The following is a 22509-nucleotide window of genomic DNA, read 5'->3' on the forward strand; positions in this document are numbered from 1 at the left end:
CCAAGTGCATCTGTTACATGACCCAGTCCAGACAATAAAAACAGTTCCCCTTTATATTTTGTGAATAACTGTAATGCAGAAAGCTAGAAACAAAGGGGTGTATTTACTAAAAGCAAATACACTGAGCCGTTTGCAAGTGTATTTGCTCCAGAGCTTATTAAATGAGATGAAGCTTTCCTTTGTAAATAATCCCCAATCACATGCAAGGTAAAAAAAAAAAACAGCATTTTTGCTTATGTATGATTGGATGCCAGAAGTCAGCATAGCTTCCCTTCTGGAACAAATGCCCTTGCAAAGTGTACAGTCTATTTAACTTTAGTAAATCCACCCCAATATGTTAACAGAAAATAAAAGCCTTGTTTGTTATGTGAACAAACGTACTTATATTAGGCTTCTTCTCGCAGTCTCCCTGCTTTAAAATCATTGATTTATACAGAATTTCTATTCACATTCTGTTTTATTAGTAGAGACGTGCTTAGGAAAACGGTTGAAATCTCATAAAATGCTAACCAGTAATGACAATACAGTTATAGATGTAATGGAAGGAAATCTAATAAAACCGTAGAGAGCACAAATAGAAGAAAAAATGTTCCTGCCTACAGTAAAATTTGATACTCAATTATGATTTACCTAGAAACAAATAACCTCTCTAATATCTGATAATTTTATGTTTTTGTTTCTATTTTTCTGTATTATATGTCTCTGCTAAAATACATAATTTCCATGTGGTATATACAGTACGTGATTAGCATTAAAGTGTCACTAAACCCACATCATAAATGGTGTATTACATGCTGTTCATACTCCATCCCTATGAGATTCGTTTTCTGTATTCTTCAAAAAAACCTGGTTGATCCTTCTGCTGCTCTCTATCTCCACCATCTGTTCATGTCCCCAATGCAGCTAGGGAAATCTGCAGCTGTGGTGGCAACTTTGCACTTGCTCAGTTTTCAATGAGTTTCTATGCTGAGCATTTCCTCCCCATCGCATCTGATCAGCCCATGTGACTATAGAGTCGCACATGTGGGTGAATGCACAATGTAAATGGCAGCCCCCTCCCTCCCTCTTCCACCTCCATGCCCACTAAACTAGCTAAACACAATGGAGGTGGGATACTACTTGTAGAATAATGGAGGCCTCACCTCCCTCTTATTCTAGGACACAGGCTGGAGGTGCATGATAGAGCCTGTGGCTGGCAGAAATCTGCTCACACCGTGTTATTGCCAAAAAAAATAAAGATTTGATTTCAAATATAGATTTGTATGACAAATTTAAAAAGTTTATTGGTATTAATTTTTACTCTGTATTCCAAAGGCTGATTTTTATATATTTTTTTATTCTGAACATGTGACTAGCAGCAGCAGACTAGAAGCTCCTCCTATAGACAAGCTGGGAAAGATCTGGGTCATGTGACAGCTGTATATCACTTAGGAAAAAGGTACTTTTAGTATCACTTTAACCAGTGGCAGACCTATCAGAGTCGCAGCAATCGCCATTGCGACTGGGCCCTGGAGTTCTGCCACTGTGGGGGGGGGGGGCCAGCGGTCCCACCTGTTCATCTGTCTGTCAGTCTGTTCCTCAGTCCGTTTGTTAATTCATTCTGGCATGTGGGGGGTGTGGTTGGCTGCTGAGGGGAGGTGGAGCTGAGCACAGGTTCCCCACCTATCCTCGCCAGGGCTTGAGAGGAGCAGTGTAGGAAAGAGGAGGAGATAAAAAAAATAAAGTCAGCTGACACCAATAGAGATGGGGGAGGAGCTCTCCCCTCTGCAAAGGGACCCCATGGAGGCACGTTTAGTGGATGCCGAGGGGGAATAGACTGACTAACAAGGTAAGTGACAAATTGCTAGTGGAACTGTACTCATCCTCCACCCCCTCTGCCTCTTACTGATCACCCACCCCTCCACACTACTACCACCATCACAGATTCCCCCCAATCACCTCAGCAACACCGCCACCAATGCCAGTAATCCCACCCCCTCACCGCCACCGCTATCACGAATTTCACCCCCCTTACCGCCACCGCTGTCACTAATTCCACCCCCCTCACCGCCACCGCTGTCACTGCTCCCACCCCCCTCACCGCCACCGCTGTCACTAATCCCACCCCCCTAACCACCACCGCTGTCACTACTCCCACCCCCCTCACCGCCACTGCTGTCACTAATTCCATCCCCCCTCACCACCACCGCTGTCACTAATTCCATCCCCCCTCACCACCACCGCTGTCACTAATCCCACCCCTGCTCACCACCACCGCTGTCACTAATTCCACCCCCCTCACCGCCTTTTGCGTTTAAGAAACAGACATATCTTTTAGGCCTCATGCACACAGGGCATGTCAAAATGAATGGTTCCCTATGAGAGCCCATTGATTTGAATGGAAGTCGCATCCAAGTCTGATGATGATCCGACTTGTGCTCTGAGGTTCTTGAAGGGGAACTCCACGCAAAAATGGGAAAAAAAAACGGCATGGGGTCCCCTCCAAGTTCCTTACCAGGATCTTTGAATCTGGTATGGATCTTGAAAGGGAACCCCATGTAAAAAAAAAACAGCGTGGGATCATTCTCCCCCCCCCCCCCAAATCCATACCAGACCCTTATTCGAGCATGCAGCCCGGCAGGTCAAGAAAGGATGCCCCCGAGTGCCCCCTTGGACCATACCAGGCCACATGCCCTCAACATGGGGGGCAGGGGGGCTTCCCCCCCCCGCCCCAAAGCACCTTTCCCCATGGGGACAAGGGCCTCTTCCCAACAACCCTGGGTGGTGGTTGTGGGGGTCTGCATGCAGGGTGCTTATCGGAATCTGGAAGCCCCCTTTGACAAGGGTGGCCCCTGATCCAACCCACCCCCTATGTGAATGAGTAGGGAGGTACCCCCTACCCATTCACCCCAAAAAAAGGCAGTGTAGTGTAAATAATGGCAAGAGATGGTTTTGAAAAGTCCTTTATTATAAATCTTCTTTCAATCTTCTGTGCCTCTGGTCTTCTTCCCTGCCAACCCGGGCCTCCTCCAACGCTGTCTCCCATGATTATACCAGCTCTGCTCTTTGCAGCTTTTTATATAGCCAATCAGGGGAGACAGCGTATTGGGATCTCGCTTTTTCACATTCTTCATCTGCTATATGCACTTGCTAGTTTAAGGCTTATGAGCTGGTATCTGAAAGCGCAGCACCACTATTCCTTGTACTATTTAAAATACATTCATATTTTTGTTACATACATAAATGTTGTTGGAGGGGTCTTATTTTTGCCTACGCTTACACCTAATCAAGCTTGTTATAGAAGTGGCAAATATTTGCTTTATCACAAGGATCTTTAAACGTTGATGTAAATATTTTTTGCACGGATCTTAAAATCTTTTTATCTGCGTTCATGACCAGGCACCAAACTGCTTTAGATCAGCGCTGATGTCCCAAGGCAGTGCTATAACAGGGTGGGTAAAAGTGAAATGGAAAAACAGACTAAACAGGGGAAAAAAATTATAGGCCAAGTTGTTACCTGCACAACTTTAAGCCTAAAACTTGCAATGTCATCATTGAAGTGGAAAGCTAGTACCACCTTGGGCAGGAGAGTCTTGGACGTAGAACCATCTTATCCTTGTGAAGGACCAAAAGTAGAGATATGAAAAATCATGCCACCAATTCAGAGACATTCAGCACCGAAGTAAGGACCTATTAGGAATTACAATTTCTGGGACAGGGTTAGCAGCAGGATCTCCCCAATATGATCAAAAGGTGGTTTTTGCAATAGCAGTACAAGAAAAAAGGAGAAAACGGTCACTTGACTAACAGGGCAACATGCATAATGCCGAGTAAAGGTGCCGACAAGTTTCAGTGATGCCAGAGGACAATGAAATAAAGCAGCCAGTGCTAGAGAAAAGCCAGGAGATGGGAAAGAAAGGAATGATGGCATAGCCCTAGGCACTCACACAATGCAATATGCATCTTACATGCGCGGGAGTGCGACGTCACTCCCGCGCATGTGCGTGGAAGTTTCACTTTCCAGCAAAAGCTGGCAAGGAGCTCTGAAGATCCGCCGGACCTTCAGAGCACATGCGCCGCTGACATCAGCGGCTGCATGCAGGTTGAATATCTCCTAAACCGTGCAGGCTTACCTGTAGGTAAAAGTCAAATAGCAGAGTATACTAGCGCTTTAAAGATTCTTGATATCATACAGCTTCGCACCAAAAAAATCCATCCCCCGTGAATATCAGATCTGCAAGTACTTTATCAGACGTTTTGGTCAACCAACAATTCAACCACAGCAACCTGTAGAGGTCCACAGCCAATTCCAACAGACCAGGGATCCTGAGTCAAGGTTCACGTCACAAATGAAGTTCAAGCCCTGTACCACCTGGCTCGCCTAATCCACATACATGCTAGGCTAATAACTGTGTGGTGGGTTCTGGCCACCACCAGGGACCACCCTGGCCTTTCTCGTGTTTATTTCTGGATGTACCCAACATCTCACAGGTGGTTCTATACCCAGTAGGTACAGCGGGTATAGAAAGATTCACCCCCCATTAAAATAATCACATCTTGTTGCTTTGCAGGCTGAAATGAAGACAGACACAGTTTTTGTTTTATCCAGATGTAATTACTAGGGCAACTTATAACATCTAAGTAAAAGATAGAACACCTTGGTGTGAGGAAAAAAATTGAAAAACACAATCACTGAATTGGAAAAAAGGATTACCCCCCCCCCCCCCACCTTAGGTCAGTATTTCTTTGAACCACTTAAATTACAGCTTTTAGTCTGTTGTGATATGTCTCTACTAACTTTGCAATATTTGCTATTTGCCCACTGTTTTTTGTACAACTACTCAAGTTCAGTTACATTTGATGGTGACCGTTTGTGGACTGCAGTCTTCAAGTCGTTCCACAGATTTTTAATATGGTTTAAAGTCTGGGCTTTGACTAGGTCATACAAGAATATTCACCTTTTTCTCCTTCAACCACGGTGGGGGTCATTTTTGCTGTGTGCTTTGGGTCTTTGCCAGAAAGTTGTCAATGGGAAGAAGATTTACCTTCCAACGTGACAGAGGGCAGATTTTCCGCAAGAATTTGATGTTTTTTTGCCCTTTTCCATTCTTGTTCTGTCTGACAAGTCCTCCAGTCCCTGCTGCAGAGAAACACCCCCATAGCAGGATATCACCACCTCCATGCTTTACTCTATTAACAGTGCTATTTGGATGGGGAGCTGTATTGTATTTCCGTCAGACATATTGTTTGGTGTTGAGGCCAAATAATTCAATTTTAGTCTCATCTGATCAGAACACCTTTTTTGTGGCCTCAGAATCTTCAAGGTGCATTTAAGGTGGTGAGATGAGGCTGTAATTAACTAAAGTGTGGTACAACAAAATACTGACATAAGGGGGGTGATGCTTTTTTCCAACTAAGGGATTCTGTTTTTGACTTTTTCTGACATGTTGGTGTTCTATATTTCACTTGGATTTTATAAGTTGCACTAATAAATACAGCAGCATAAAATAAAAACTGTCTGTCTTCGTTTTAGGCTGCAAAGCAACAAAATGTGATTGTTTTAAAGGGGGGTGATTCTTTTCTATACCCACTGTATCTAAAACAAAGCTGTGTCCTCCAATGAGCAAAAGACAAAATCCAATCTCTTATAAAATGGTCCTGCTCTTCTTTTTCTTTCTTTCTATCTTTCTTTCAAGATGAGAATTTAAGGCTCCATTCACACTACCGCGACTTGTCAGGCGACTTGTCAGCCTGACAAGTCGCGGTCCATTGACTGGTACAGGACCCGTTCTAATAGGAGCGACACAAGTCGCTCCGACTTAGAAAAAGGTTCCTGTACTACTTCGGGGCAACCTCGGAGCGACTTGCATAGACACTAATTATATGAAGTCCGTGAAAGTCGCGCCGAAGTCGCAGTGCACGGGACTTCACAGGTCGCCCCCGAAGTCGTGCAGAAGTCGTGCCGCTTCAGTGTGAATGCAGACTTACACCTCATACCATAATATTTAGTTTCACGATGCATGTTCAAAAAAATGTATAGTTATGTTATTATGTCCTAGCTTTGTAAATTCATATGCCACAGGAACAGTGTGCTACATCCCCTTTACTCTTCAATCAACAAAAGGGTGCTTTTGGATCTTTCTATAATGCTGAGGCTGCAGTAGAGGTCCCAAACCTGGCTTTGCTCTTTGGTAGGGGTGGCTGGACAAGTTAACTGCAGAGCTATCAATCTGTTTGACAGGTAATGAAGTTCTCCCTATGTATTTCAACTGTTCATTTAGCTTACTGCAGTTCGGCTTTAATACAATGTCATTGAAACATTTAAAATCACATTTTCATTTCAATCCATAGATTTCTGTAAAAAAAAAATAAAAAAATTCAGTCTACCTTAATTTTGCAATAATTCAGGTGACATCTATATACTCAGTAAGTCCAGAGAATATGAAATATGCACTCCAGTCAAAAACGTTTAATTTTATTTCCTGTATTAGGTTTTACCATATTCTGTAGCTTCATACAAACACAATAAAAACATTTATATCAGTGCATACTCCCAGTGGAGCTTGCAATTTAAAGTCAATACCACATTTATATACACATACATACATTCTCTTTGGCCAATGCAGTGTCAGTTAACCTACCAGAATGTTTTTGGGTCATTTGAGCATTTCAGAAGTATCAATCGTTTGGTTACAAAGCTACAAAAACTTACTTCCCCCTGAGTTTTTGCTGTTATCCTAATTTTGGCTTTCTCCGTTGAGTAAACCATATACATATAATAAATATGCAGCCAATGGAGTCTGAACACGGCAGCCAATTCCAGCAATGTTTATCAAAGTCTCTGCAACCCAACTAGAAAAAATTTGCAGTATACAAGGAGCCCCAAATGAAAAAAGTGCCAATAGTCGTGCCAAGACGAAATTAAAGTCCTTCTTTCTGGAAATGAAAATAAAAATTACAGAACAATTACTTTGATTCGACTGCGAATACAGTGGCATCGCTTCCTTATTGGACTGTCGCTGTTCACTTGGAGTTGCTTTTTATATTGTGTAAAGATCATGGAAATGTGTAGAAAAGGAGTACCAAAGAATATCAAAACAAGCCATCATTGTCCTTGGCGTCTACAAACCTTCTTCACACAACAAGGCTCAGTTATCTTTCTGGGATACATTATTAGGTCCTGAAATTATTTTGCTATAATTTTTCTGCTGTTCCTCTTTGAATGAATCTTTTACTTTGTCTCTTTTTAGTCCACCATCCCTGAAGAAAAACAAAATACAGCATGATGATTCAAAAAGAAGTTCATCAGGACAATCATCAAGGTAAAACGAGTGTACTTTTTTGTACAATGTTTGTGAAATGAGAAATCTTGCAAAACCACAAGCAGTCCATAAATCTTCTTAAATCTATATTTATGTATACCACTTCAATTGCAATGATGAAAGCTTAACGATTTCTTCAAATCAATGTATAATACTCTTTATTTGCTTGCTTTTTCTTTAAATTTTAGATTTTTTAAATTTTAAATGTCATTTTATTCTATTTTCTTCCGAAAATAAAAAAATGTTCTATATCCCGACTTATCAGTCCTTGATGTGGTGTTAAGTGTTAGAGTTATTTTTCAGGCTAAGAACATTTTCAGCAAGTACAGAAGGCACCTGTCCTTGTCACTTGTTAAGCAAGATTAACAGAAAGCAAAAATATGCTCATCTTTCCTGTGTACAATACAAATCTCATAATTCCACCATGTGATGGAGATGAGCAAAGGCAAACATTTTTATAGTCCAGTCTGTGTGACAATCATGGCTATTCATAGATACAATGGAGAAATGAATGTAGACACTAAGCAGTCCATACACAGTGCAGATTTATTTCCTGTAACCACGGGTTCCTTCCAGGAGAGGACTGTCAGTCACTGGCTCACTTCTCTACCCCTCCGGCTCTCACTGGAGTGCTGGGCTGTGGAGGGGGAGGGAGCAGCTGGCTTAGTCTCCCAGCGGCACAGCTGAGAGGCTAAGCCAGCTGCCAGTCCAGGTCCATGGGTGGATCCGGAACAGTAAAATCAGGATCTTTCCCCAGTTTGGACTGGCTGGGTGATGTCAGCCAATAGCAGGTTTTAGCCCAAAAACAAGGTGCACTCCTGTGATCCATAGGAGAAGTAGGGCCAAATAAGCTGCTTTGCCCATACTTCTCCTTTAACCACTTGCTGACCGCTCACTGAGCTGGTACAGAGGCAAAGTGGCTCATTATCTGGCGACTTAGACCTACATCACCAGACTCTCCCCTATCTCGGCAGCACACGCGCGCCGCCGGAGGCTCGCTCCTGCTGTATTTAGACACAGCGGGAGTCGGGCCAGGGGAGGAGAGGCGGTGATCACCGCTGCTCTTCTCCGATCGTCGGGGATCGAGTGAGAAAATCCGCCCGCTTGTGTAAACAAAGCGGACGGATCTCCTATGTGACAGACAGGGACAGATTACAGGATTCAGCATAGCTGAACCTGCGATCTGTGCCTGTGTCACACAGTCCCCTCCCCCCACACACGTCAGTAAGCATGAGGCATACATTTAACCCCTTGATCACCAATAAAGTTAACCCCTTCCCTGCCAGTGTCATTATTACAGTAACAGTGCATATTTATAGCACTGATTACTGTAGTAATGTCACTGGTAACCCCAAAAGTGTAAAAAAATTTAGTTAGGGGTCCGATCTGTCTGCCGCAATGTCGCAGTCCTGCAAAAAAAAAAAAAAAAAATCACAGATCGCCGCCTTACTATTATAAAAAAAATAAATAAAAAATGACAAATCTTTCCCGTAGTTGGTAAACGCAATAACTTTAGCGCACACCAATCAAAATAAGCTTATTGTGATTTTTTTTTACCAAAAATATGTAGCAGAAAACAAATTGGCCTAAAATGTTAAAAAAAAATTTTACATTTTTTTTGGGAATGTTATACATCAGAATGTAAAAAATATTGTTTTTTTTTTTCAAAATTGTCGCTCTTTTTTTCAAAAATTAAAAAAAATCGCACAGGTGATCAAATACCACCAAAAGAAAGCTCTATTTGTGGGGGAAAATAGGACATAAATTTAATTTGGGTACAGCGTCGCACGACCGCGCAATTGTCCGTTAAAGTAACGCAGTGCCTAATCGCTAAAATATAGACTGGTCAGGAATGGGGTAAAATCTTCCGGTCTTAAAGCGGTTAAAAATAGGCTCATTGAGAATTTTTTTGTCAAAGACATGTAGCTAAATACATTTAGGCCAAAATGTATGACAAAAATTTAATATATTGGATATTTTTTAACTGTCAAAGTAGAAAATGTCAATTTTTTCGCAAAATTTTCACTTTTTTTATTAATATCGCAAAAAATGAAAAGCGCAGAGGTGATCAAATACCACCAAAAGGAAGCTCTGTTTGTGGGAAAAAAAGGACGTAAATTTCGTTTGGGTACAGGGTTGCATGACCACGCAATTATCAGTTAAAAGTCGCGCAGTGCCAAGCTGCAAAAAGTGGCCTGGACGTAAAGCAGGAAAATCCTCCGGAGGTAAAGTGGTTAAAAGTGTGATGTTTGCCAGATTACAAAAGTGAAAATCTAAAGAAAAAAAGCGAAAAACTAAAACTGAAAATTAATGCAGCCACTACATCTAAAGACTGGTAAGCAGCAATATATTACATTTTTGTTTTTGGGTTCAGATATGCTTTAATAGAATAACTACTTGGGTGTAAATGCATGTGTGTCAGGGACATTGTGGAGGATGAAGTTTTCAGCCTAAAGTAAAAACTTTAAACATAGAAAATACGTGATTTCATTCTAAAAGCTAAACTCCAGAGGAGAAAGGTTAAAACCCCTGCCAGGTCTGTATACTGTATAACCAGCTCCCCAGTAGGAAGCTGTACAAAATGTATCTGTTCTATCAATGATTGCCCTGGACAACCAAAGAGTGCTGGAACATACACATTTCAGCAGTTGAATTTTGAGATAGCATGTGCCACTGCACTGCAGAAAATGAGCCTTGGTTCTCCGCAGGAGAACATCTTACATGAATAACCTTTTTTTTTTTACATAAAAACATATGCGCCAGAAAAAAGAAATTTTACCATGGCAACTCTATCAGTCCACCTTGTTTAGCAATTGCAGACTTAACTCTGTTGGCAAACTCAACAGCATCTTCTCCTTCCTGCAAATACAAGGACAATAATTTTCATTTTATTATGGAGTAATTAAAGTACTTCTTGCAAATTCATTTTTTTGGAGAACACTGAAGGACACCGAGTTCTTACAACTTATGGTTATACTGCCACCTACAGGAGTATCGGATGCTGGCAAACAAAAAACAAACGACTAAAGGTCAGCCCAGGATAATGCTTCCCATCAGCAGGTTTCATTTTTGTAGCAAGCAGTACCAAGAGCATGATCATTAACAAATAGAGTGGGGCCTGTCTCACTCAATGGACTCCAAGAAAGGGAGTTTACGTTGAGTACAAAAATCTTATTTTATGTCTTATGAATTGAGTTGTGTGTTAGAACTTAAAAGAACATGTGAACAGAAGACCAGGTGGAAGTCTTGCAAATATAGGTAATAGTTGTTGCATGCTGAAAAAGCCCAAGAAGTACCCACAGAACTAGCACAGTGTGCATTGACAGGAAAGGATGAAACCCAATCCATAAGACTAAAATGAGTTCACACATGTGCGAATTTCAGGTCCGTTTTCACTGCAAAATTTCCAATGTAGCTGTTCAGCTGCAATTTAGATACAGTTCTGATGCAAATTTTAGGAGCGGGCAGGCGCCATCATCCTTCTTAATAGCTGGTTAAGGAGCAGGCTGGCAAGCCAGCCGCCACACCCTTAACAGGCGATGACTCATCAGCTGTCAGCGGGCTTTCCCGCTGACAGCTGAATTTAAACAGAAGAATTGATGGCAATAAAATCTGAGCAAAAAAAAAAAAAAAAAACAGCATGGGGGGAACCCCACGTCAAAATTATAAAAAAAAAAAAAAAAAAAAAAGCTTTTATCCAAGCATGTAGCCTGGCAGGCCAGGAACGGGGATCCCAGCTCCCTCCTAGGTGTATGAATATGGGGTACATTGTACCCATACTCGTTCACAAAAAAAGTGTCAAAAATGAATAAAAAAGTTTTTTGTTTTTGTCTGTTAAAGGGACTTCCAGATTCCGATAAGCCCCCCTGCTCACAGACCCCCCGCAACCACCAGCCAGGGCTGTGGGGAAGAGGGCCTTGTCCCCATCAACATAGAGACAAGGTGCTTTTGGGGGGGGTGACCCCCCAAAAGCACCCTCCCCATGTTGAGGGCAAGCGGCCTGGTATGGTTCAGGAGAGGAGGCCTGCTCACTCACCCTCTCTCCCGAAAAAGAAACAGCAGGGCTTATTTTCGTGGTAGGTCTTAACATGTAATGTGCTGTTTGTCTTGTCAGGAATCCCCTGTGTGAACCCTTTGTGAAGTGTTTGTAAATTCCTAGAATCCACTCTAAGGCTCCTTTCACACGGCCGCTCCGTGTGTCCGCAAATCATCCCATCCGTTTGCGGATGATTTGCGGACATAATGTAAGTGAATGGCACTGCGGATGTCAGCGGAATACCATCCGCTGACATCCGATTTTCCTCCTTTCAGTTCTGTTCCGTTTTTTCGAACGGAACAGAACCCTATTTTTTCTTCCATGTAAAAAACGGAAAGGAAGGAAAATCGGATGTCAGCGGTTTCATCCGCTGACATCCGCAGTGCCATATACTTACATTATGTCCGCATATCATCTGCAAACGGATGGGATGATATGCTGGCACACGGAGCGGATGACACAAATGTCATCCGCTCCGTGGAAAAAAAAAAAAAAAAAAAAGTCCCGCAGCGGACCTTTCACACGGAGCGGCCGTGTGAAAGAAGCCTATTAGTATTATATCATGTCCGATGTGTGTGTTTCTGTTTTATAATTGTGCCAAATACCTTTGTTACAGCGCCGCTCAGCGCTTCCGTGACCCGCCAGAGCTCTCTTCTCTTAGTACGGTATACATGTCCAGTGCGTGTGTTCCTGTATTAGAATTGTGCCGAATACCTTCATTGCAGTGCAGCTCGGCGCTTCCGTGACCCGCCGGAGCTCTCTGAGCACTACAGAAGGGAGGGGCCAAGATCCCCCCCTGACAGCTGGGAGAAGAGGAGGAGAGCAGCGGGAGATCAGCTGAGCGGCGCTGTACCAAAGGTATTTGACACAATTATAATACAGAAACACACACATTGGAAATTATATAAAACAGTAACAGAGTGGACTCTTGGATTTTACAAACACTTTAAACTAGGGCTTATTTTCAGGGTAGAGCTTATATTGCAGCCCTCCCCGAAAATCACAGTTGGTCTTATTTTCAGGGTAGGTCTTATTTTCGGAGAAACACGGTATAAGTGACAGGGACACTAAACTTGGGGAGCACCGAGAGGGGACCCAGGAATACAACATATTCATACATTTTAAAAGTGGAGTATGCCTGTTCCACTACCCTGACTACACTAAACTAACTCAACACACTATCCATTAACTACCTGCCTAATTTTGAATGTAATACAGTGTTCATACATTACCTTTCTAGTCATTGGAGGCAGGTACCACACATTACACTTGAGGGCCCAGCTTGTCATCATTCTCAGTAGGTAGCTTACCATGCTGTATTTACTGCTATTCCAAAAAGCATCGCCAAATTGTGGGTCATACTACAATATAAAACACAGGTCAATTTTTAAGATGTCTCTAGAAAGCATATCACAAAGTATCAGGTTTCTATATACCTCAGATATTTGTAAAATAACTGAAGGTTATTTGTAGTAACTTTTAATCAAAATGACTAAAAAAATAAAACATTTGAAAATGTAGGAATTAAAATATTCCTGGTCATTTCTGTGTGACAGTTTCCTATCAAGCCCAAGATATAATAGGAAATGCCATTGGTGAAGTCCATTTCATTCATACTTTATAACAATTTACTAACATCAAAGGATTGTCATCTACGAAAACAAAATAATATAGATGTCATTTTATGAAAAAGTTACAAATATATCTGTATTTGGGTTTTTTCGTTTTTTTCTTAACCACCTCAGCTCTGTATGTCCTTTATTCTCCAAAACACATAGAGCTTTCTTTTGGTGGTTTTTGATCACCTCTCCATTTTTTTTTTTTTTTTTTTGCACTCTACTCATTTTTTTTTTTGAGCAAAAGTTATAGCGTCTACAACCTATGGGATATTTTTATCATTTTTTTTTTTTTTTTTTTTTACTAGTAATGGCGGTGATCAGTGACTTACAGCAGGACTGCGATATTGCGGGGAACAATTGGACACTGACACTTTTTAGGAACCAGTGACACTAATACAGTGATCAATACTAAAAATACACACTGTCAGTGTACTAATCGCAGGGGTTAACATTATGGGTGATCAAAGGGTGAAAGTGATACTTAAGTCTCAGGTTTTTTTTTAGTTAAAAATAACAAACATGTCTATACTTACCTGCACCGTAAAGTGGTTTTGTACAGTGCACCTGGGATCCTCTTCTCGGGTCCCTCTTCGGCTCTCCTGGCCCCTTCCTCTTGTTGAGTTCCCCCACAGCAAGCAGCCTGCTATGGGGGCACCCAAGCTGATCCGCAGCTCCCTGTGTTCATTTAGACACTGAGCCGCGGCCCCGCTCCCTCTCATTGGCTCACTGCCTTTGATTGAAAGCAGCGGGAGCCAATGGCGCTGAGCTGCCATCTTAGCCAATGAGAAGGGAGAGTTCCGGGCAGCCAAGACACTCCAACATTGCTGGATTGAGATGGGCTCAGGTAAGTATCAGGGAGGCTGCTACAAACAGAAGGCTTTTTATCTTAATGCATAGAATGCATTAAGAAAATAAACCTTCTGACTTTACAACCACTTTACCCCGTGTGCCTGACTAACATTTTTCTAAACTGTGTGAGGTGCTTTTACTAGGGGAAGGCATGGATCCCAGTCCCTGCTTTGTAGAGACATGGGATTCATGCCTTCCCTCCTGTCAGAACAGCAATCTGTTTACATAGGCAGACTGAAGTTCTGTCTCTCTGGCTGATGATCAGTGAGTGCCAGCAGACATCTATTGCGCAGCTCCTGCTGTTTGTAAACACAGTGGGAGCGAGCTAGCGGTGGCACACATTTGCACCCCCCTACCCAGAAGTGCAGGATCTGGTATATATACATGTGATCCTATGCACAGCTACCACCCTGTAGCAGTAATACTGCTATAGAAAGGTGGCTAAGTGGTTAAAGAATCCCTCAACCCAAAGTGATATTTTAGTTGGATAGGTAATGAACAGTCAGCCCCAAGTTTCTTATACATCTTAGATACTCCAACAGCAAGATCTCCTTGCATGAATTCCCTTTGTTCCTGTTCATCTGGGATTTTTGGAGTATTCCCATTCATCTTCTTTTTTATAACCTCTATTATATACAGTGGAAAGAAAAAGTATGCGATTCTCTTGGAATGGTTTTTCTGCAGTAACTTGCCATAAAAAGTGATCCAATCTTCATCTAAGTCACAACAACAGACAAAGACAATGTGCCTTCTGATTGTTGTGCGGATCTGATCCAGAGCTAATTGCTTACTTGAAGTCATTGCTGCCAAGGGTTCACTTACTTTCTTCCTCCAGCACTGAATGTTCACCCCCTTCTAGTCCAGGCCAATTTTACGCTTTCAGCGCTGTCACACTTTGAGTGATAATTACTCAGGCATGCAACACTGTACCCAAATTACATTTTTATCATTTTTTTTTTGGGACAGATAGAGCTATCTTTTGGTAATAGGTTATAACTACTGGAGTTTGTTTTTTTGCTCTATAAACAAAACTCAAAAATTTTGGAAAAAAAAAAAAAAAAAAAAAAACACACTTTGTTTTTCTTATAAAATGTTGCAAATAAGCTCTTTATAAAATTAGGCCAAAATGTATTCTGCTACATTAGTTTGGTAAAATAAAATAACCCAAAACTGTGTGTATAATTTAGTTTGTGTGCTTGTTAGTCTACAAATTATGATACATACACTATTTTGTCAAAAGTATTAGAAAGCCTGCCTTTACACGCACATGAACCTTAATGACATCCCAGTCTTAGTCCGTAGGGTTTATTATTGAGTTGGTCCCCCCTTTGCAGCTATAACAGCTTCAACTCTTCTGGGAAGGCTGTCCACAAGGTTTAGGAGTGTGGCTATGGAAATGTTTGTTCATTCTTCCAGAAGCGCATTTGTGAGATCAGGCACTGATGTTGGAGAGAAGTCCTGGCTTGCAATCTCCGCTCTAATTCATCCCAAAAGTGTTCCATCGGGTTGAGGTCAGGACTCTGTGCCGTCCAGTCAAATTCCCCCACCCCAAACTCGCTCCTCTAAATCTTTATGGACCTTGCTTTGTGCACTGGTACAAACCATTTGGTGGAGGGCGGATTATGGTGTAGGGTTTTCAGGGGTTGGGCTTTGCCCCTTAGTTCCAGTGAAGGGAACTCTTAAGGCGTCCGCATACCAAAACATTTTGGACAATTTCATGCTCCCAACTTTGTAGGAACAGTTTGGGGATGGCCCCTTCCTGTTCCAACATGACTGCGCACCAATGCACAAAGCAAGGTCCATAAAGACATGGATGAGTACATTTGGAGTGGAGGAACTTTCCAGTACAAATACCTCCCAAATGACCCCTCTTTGGAAATTGTAAAGGCATCTAATGCTACTGCTGCTTATCAGGGGAGCCTGATCTTTAGTTAGGCCTGCACTCTGTGCTCAGAGTGTATTCATCTGGTCTGAGGGAGTGTCCCCACTGTGGCCAATAGGGAAGCATGTTGGATAGTGGAGGAAACCTGGCCAATAATACACAAGCTTTTGTAACTGTCCCAGTAGGTTGACACTTGCCGAGGTGCATCATGGGATTGGTGATAAAAGCAGGGAGCGCATGAGGCAGGGTGTCTTTTGGCGGGAGCAATGTCCCAGGAGGAGTTGGATGGCTGTCTCTCCTCCTGTAGGTGTGAGGAAGGTGGTTCAGGTGGTCGGCCTAGTGAACCAGGTGTGTGGAGCTGAGCTGCAGAGGATCCAGAGAACTGACAAGTGGAGCTGCTGGCAGAGACTTTTGGGAAACCAGTATCGTGAGTACCAGGAGTTTGCCTAAGGGTCTGCCTAAGAGAGGGGACCACTCCAGAGAAGTCAGGGGATCAAGGAGCTAGCTCACACAGGAAGTTTATCAGTAAAGGGGGTGCCGTGTAGTTGACCCTGAAGAATAGGAACAAAGGGGGTGCCAGGAAGGGCCCTGAAGTTGTTCAGCGGTACAGTACAGATTACCTCAGAAAGCTCATTCACTTATACTTCCCCGCTAAGGGCAACGTGAAGCAGTGGCCTAGCCGTGACTAGCGTTACTTAGCATTTTCAAGTCGTCCCAGCAAATTGTGCATAGTTATATTAAGTTGGAGTATCCCACTCATCCCTTCTCCTATCCAAGTTCCAAATAAAAACCAAAGCTACTGGACTGTTTCCTGACTGAGCTAAAACACTTGGGAAAATGTCAAACTGTCATGTTGTTTCTAATGATAACCCAGGGGAACCCGTAATCAGCAGCTCCCAAGGGAGTAGTGCTACACAAAATAAAAGGTTACACTCACATAGACAGAAATAATGTCAGCATGTCATAAATCCCACAAAATGCTATGGACACACACTCCGGCATCACAAACAAGGCACTCCCATAGCTTTAAAACCATTCAAGCGTGATGACAACCCACACTAAACACATGCGTTTCATCCTAAAAAATTCTTCAGGAGCTGATGGGAAGTCATTGCCATCACTCATATGCCTCGTACACACTATAGGAAAATCAGGTTAACATTTTTGTCTGAGGATCGATCGTATGATTTTCTGATAGTGTGTACGCAACTTTTCACAGCCGATTCCGATCTTTCAGAAGGAACAAACTCCATATTTTTCTTGTACGGGACAGAAAAAACGATTTCCATACAAGAAATATCAGACACGACAGACTGCGAATGATTCGAAAAAATATGAGAATTTTCGTACTTTATTTCTATCCTCGGTTCCAACGTGCAGTGAGATTTAGAGGAAAACCGGCTGATCGCTCGCCCATATTTCTTAGTGTGTACGGGGATTTACATAGCCAGCAGCTCTAAAGCACTGGCCTCTAAAAGAGGAAAAACTTTCACATTTCTTAAAGTGCGGATAATACAAAAGTGATTTCAGACCTTTCAATAATCTGGGGGGGTTTATAGACTATGTTTTATTTAGGATAGATTTTTTTGTATATTTCATGGTGTGATGTCCACGTGTTATGTTCACAAGTTTAGATAGATACTCCTTTTACTATTGATTGGACATTGAGTGTTCACTATTTATGAGGTAGCTGCCAATTTATTTTTAATTACTAGTTTATGCTTATTTGGGTGCAGCACATTAATTTTGTATTAACTACATAGGAAAGCATGGGATTTTTACTTGTAATGCATTTTCATGCCATTACTAACCCGTAAATTACAGCATCTTAAAGCAGAGCTCCACCCAAAAGGGGAAGCTCCGCTTGTTCGCACCCCTCTTCCTCCATTGCCACATTTGGCACTTTTTTTGGGGGTGGGGCAGGTACCTGTTTTTGACAGGTACCCGCTCCTACTTCCTGGTATGATCGCCGTGCGCGATCTACATCATGGCCAGCCCCTCCTCCTTCCGCTGTTGTCTTCTGGGACACACAGAGGTCCCAGAAGATGGTGGGAACACAAAGCGCAGCACGACTCGCGCTTGTGCAGTAGGAAAGAGGCTTCCTATTTCCCTTACTACAGATGCCGGTACCTGCACCCGAAGCGGATTTACTAATCTGCTAGGCGCGCCTACATCACAGGATCCCTGGACAGGTAAATGTCCTAATTTTAAAAGTTAGCAGCTGCAGTATTTGTAGCCGCTAATATTTTTTTTTTTTTAAAGACTGGAACTTCGCTTTAATAAAAGCTTGGGAAACAGGAGATAAACTAGGTTGTACATTTTTTAACCACTTGCCGACTGCCAACAGTAATATTACTGCAGCAGTGCGGCTTCCCTGGGTCCAGCGACGTAGACCTACGTCACTGGACTCACAGTGGGGCACGCTCCGGCTGTGTTCAGAGTCAGCGGGAGTCGGGCCAGAAGAGGAGAGGCGGCGATTCCCACGTCAGTAAGCATGAGGCATAAATTTAACCCATTGATCACCCATAGGGTTAACCTAACCCCTTCCCTGCCAGTGTCATTATTACAGTAACAGTGCATATTTTTAGCACTGATTACTGTAGTAATGTCACTGGTCCCCCAAAAGTGTCAAAAATGTCAGTTAGGGGTCCGATCTGTCCGCCGCAATGTCACAGTCCCGCAAAAGAAATTAAAGATCGTTGCCATTACTAGTAAAAAATAAATAAATAAAAAGACATAAATCTCTCCCGTAGTTAATAAAACGCGATAACTTTTGCACAAACCAATCAAAATACGTTTATTGCAATTTTTTTTTACCAAAAATATGTAGCAGAAAACAAATTGGCCTAAAATGTTAAAAAAATTCTGATTTTTACATTTTTTTTTTTTTGGGGAATTTTATTTAGCAGAATGTGAAAAATATATATATATATTTTTCAAAATTGTTGCTATTTTTTTGTTTATAGCACAAAAATTAAAAATCGCACAGGTGATCAAATACCACCAAAAGAAAGCTCTATTTGTGGGAAAAAAAGGACGTAAATTTAATTTGGATACAGCATCGCACGACCGCGCAATTGTCAGTTTAAAGTAACGCAGTGCCGAATCGCAAAATAGGGCCTGGTCAGAAAGGGGGCAAATCCTTCCGGGGCTGAAGTGGTTAAGGAAATGATGATGCAGTGATGGAAACATGTTGCCTTATGGTGATTTACCCTTCTGATTTTGGTACAGATCTACCTGTTAAATATTTTTAAAATAATGTTTGGTGTGAAGCATGAAATGGTAAGGATGGTCTTCAAAATGCTTTGGAACAAAAAGAGGGTCCCTTTTACCAGATGGACATTTTCATGGAATCTGTACTATCCATGTGTGATTTCTTTTTTACATTTACCGTAGCATGAAAAAGTATGTGAACCCTTTAGAATTAACTGGCTTTCTGCAGTAATTTGCCATAAAATGTGATCTGATCCTCATCTAAGTTGCAGAAATACACAAACAATTTTCTCATGCGGACAACACACAATTCTAATTTCTTGTGTCTTTATTGAACACACTCATTGAATAAATTATTACATTATGTATTAAATTAACCACAAAAAAAATTACATTTTCAGAAGACTAATTGGTCTTTCAGAAAATATATTGGAGTGTTTGCTTTCCAAAATGGGGTCATTTTGTGGGGGTTTCCACTGTCTTGGTGCTCCATGGCCTCCAAAAATAGAATAGGCAGTCAGGAAATTAGATGGGTATATTATGCATAATTGATGCCCCTAGAACACCTGAAGGTGCTCCTTGGATTTCAGACCCTTCTATACATCTGGGCTGTAAAAAAGTCTCACACATGTGGTATCATCATGCTCAGGAGGCATAGCAGAATGTTTTTTGGCATGTAACTGCATGTATGCTAATACTGCGAGAAATAGCTCATTAAAATAACTTTGTCACAAATTTTATTTAATATATACAATTTCCAAAAGATTATGACAAAAATTAATCACTGGCGCACAGTCATGTTGGAACAGGAAGTGGCTATGCCCAAACTGTTCCCACAATGTTGTGAGCATGAAATTATCCAAAATGTTTTAGTATGCTGATGCCTTAAGAGTTCCCTTCACTGGAACTAAGGGGGCCAAGCCCAACCCCTGAAAAACAACCCCACGCCATAATCCCCCCTCCACCAAATGATTTGGACCAGTGCACAAAGCACTGAGGTGGAGGAACTTGACTGGCCTGCACAAAGTCCTGACCTCAACCCGACAGAAGACATTTGGGATGAATAAGAGCGGAGACTGCGAGCCAGGCCTTTTCGTCCACATCAGTTCCTGACCTCACAAGTGCCCTTCTGGAAGAATGGTCAAACATTCCCACAGACACACTCCCAAACCTTGTGGACAACCTTCCCAGAAGAGTTGAAGCTGTTATAGCTGTAAAGGGTGGGTCAACTCAATATTGAACCCTACGGACTAAGACTGAGATGCCATTAAACTTCATGTGTGTATAAAGGCAGGCGTCCTGTTACTTTTGGTAATATAGTGTATGTGTTTACATGCACACTGCATGCACAGGAGAAGTGAAACGCAAGCCCACAAATTGTCTAAGACCCCCCCATATGTATGTTCTGTATACGCATTCACTGTTTGCAAACTCTGACAACAATCAGTCTTACCTTTATTGCTACTGGATATATTGTGCCACCTATTTCAAAACTTCCTTTTTTAAACATCATAACTGAAGTGTTATTAATACAGGTTCCTGTATAAAAAATAAATATTTTCAGCTTTGTCTTTTGCATAAGAATAAAAAATACACAAATAATATTTATCAAATAAAACATTAGTGGTTAAAGAGTCTGTCTGCTCAAAGTAATGCTCTGTCAAACTTCATCATGCAGCTACATAGGTTTACCTTTAAATCAGGAAATAAATTACCATTGTAGTAGGAAAATCTTCCCATTAGGACGCTGACAGCCGAAAAAAAAATAGACAGGGGTTTTAACTATTCTTTAATTCATGAAAAAATAAAAAAAAGTTTGGGCTTTAGATACTCTATTTAATAGTCTATTTAATCTACCTTAAGGATATAATCAATCATGACCGTATTGGACTGATGGAACACACATAATTAAACTATATCTACATAATCAGACAAGGTTTATTGGTTAAACACCATGCCGGTTGTGAGATTTATTTACATTTTACATGCAGCCCAACTCAAGGAGACCTAAAAATCCTCCCTTGCAGTTGGGCTGCAACTGCACTGCAAGGTTTAGCTACTCATTTAGTCTAGGGGACAGTAAAAGCAGTTTTACGGACCCAATCCTCTGCTTCCCTGGGAGACAGCGCCCTCCCGTGTTCTGATAGTGGACTGTCCCTTTGCATGCTCACATCCATTACAGGGCTGCAGTCACTGCATGGGTCTTGATGTCTGAGGACCTTAGCCCAATGTTTCTCAACCTTTTTTCAGTTAAGCATGCTTTAAAATTATAGACAGTCTCAAGGCACCCTCTAAAATTAAAGCGGAGTTCCACCCTAAAATTAAACTTACCTCCATCTTCTTGCTCCGGGTCACCTGAAAAACAAATGGATAATCGCAATTTTTTTTTTTTTTTTTTACTTACCTTGGATTAGAAGAAAATATACTTCCCTTACTTTCTCTTCCTCCCCTCGGCGGCCACGGTGATTCGTCACTTCCTGGCTTGCAATGATTCCTGGGAGCTGAACGTCATCGCTCCCAGGAATCAATGCGTCTGCACCGGCCCCAACGTCAGTTCTGGTGCAGGTGCCATCATACCTTGCTAAACAGCTTCTGGGCATGCCCAGAAGCTGTGCAGGGATGACGCTGTAGCACCGGAAGTGACGGCGGGTTCGTGGGACCGAAGAAGACGGAAGAGGACACAGAAGAGGATCGCGCTGGCTTCAAGCTGCCCACACCTGAGATGGCAGCGCTGGAGAAGACATTTTCAAGGTCAGTATTTCTTCTAAAAGGTAAGTGCAACCCGGGACAGATTAGAGGCTATCCATTGTGGAATGCACTAGCCCTGACTGTCCCGGGGGTATTTTTATTAAAAAAAAAAAAACTTTCCCAGGGTGGAACTCCGCTTTAAGGACAATCTCAAAGCTCACCATTCTAAAATGTAAAAACTATTCTAATAGCTTTACATAATGCAGCAACATCCACACATTGGACACCCAACATTTGCACACTGGTACTGACTAGTACTCCAATGATTCTCTTCTCCCTCAATTTCTCTCCGTCAGCTAATGTCACCCCAGTGCTGAGGGAGAGAGGTACAGGAGGGTCAAACAAGGATGCTTTGGAGGAAACAGACATCCACATTATCAACTTATATCATTGGTTGTTAAGATGCCAGTGTCTAGAAAGTCCTAATGGTGCATAATGAAAACCCATGGCTTTGTGTAACTAAAAGGCAAGTTTGATCCATCTGCTGGCTTGTAAATCATTTTTGATACATTTTTAGGCATTTTGCCAAGGCACCCCTGAGGAAACCTCAAGGCTGGTTGAGAAAGGCTCCCTTAGGCCACAAGAGCATGGGGAAAGAAGAGGCTGCAGGATCAGTCTAGCAGTGGAGGCTGAAGGATGGGAGAAGACAGCATTAACCATATTGGTGTCTTAGCAGAAAAGCAGGTGCAATAGCCTAAAACCTTGATGCAGCAGAGCTTTGCAAGACCTCTAAAAGTGGAGCTCTTTTGTTCTAGAACTTATGTCCAGAGTAGCCAGGAGTGCACTAAAATGTATATAATTCTGCTGATCTGCTTCCTCCCCCTCTACGGTGCCCCATTTGGCACCTTTCAGGGGGGAACA

The 22509-nt window shown here is 42.1% G+C and overlaps 1 protein-coding gene across 1 annotated transcript in view; it reads right to left on the bottom strand.

Moving 5' to 3' along the window:
* Nucleotides 1–6923: 6923 nt before the first annotated feature.
* Nucleotides 6924–22509, bottom strand: part of GPAT3 (glycerol-3-phosphate acyltransferase 3) — a 111027-nt gene continuing 95441 nt past the window's right edge. The window contains exons 9-12 of the mRNA XM_082244193.1: nucleotides 20354–20439; nucleotides 12570–12698; nucleotides 10081–10160; nucleotides 6924–7239 (exon numbers count right to left, since the gene is read on the bottom strand). Of these exons, the coding sequence (XP_082100319.1) occupies nucleotides 7128–7239; nucleotides 10081–10160; nucleotides 12570–12698; nucleotides 20354–20439 (407 nt within the window). The 3' untranslated portion in view covers nucleotides 6924–7127. The remainder of the gene's footprint in view (nucleotides 7240–10080; nucleotides 10161–12569; nucleotides 12699–20353; nucleotides 20440–22509) is intronic.

This window comes from Pelophylax lessonae (genome assembly GCF_965119305.1).
Source record: "Pelophylax lessonae genome assembly, chromosome: 1".
In the NCBI taxonomy this organism is placed as follows: Eukaryota; Metazoa; Chordata; class Amphibia; order Anura; family Ranidae; genus Pelophylax; species Pelophylax lessonae.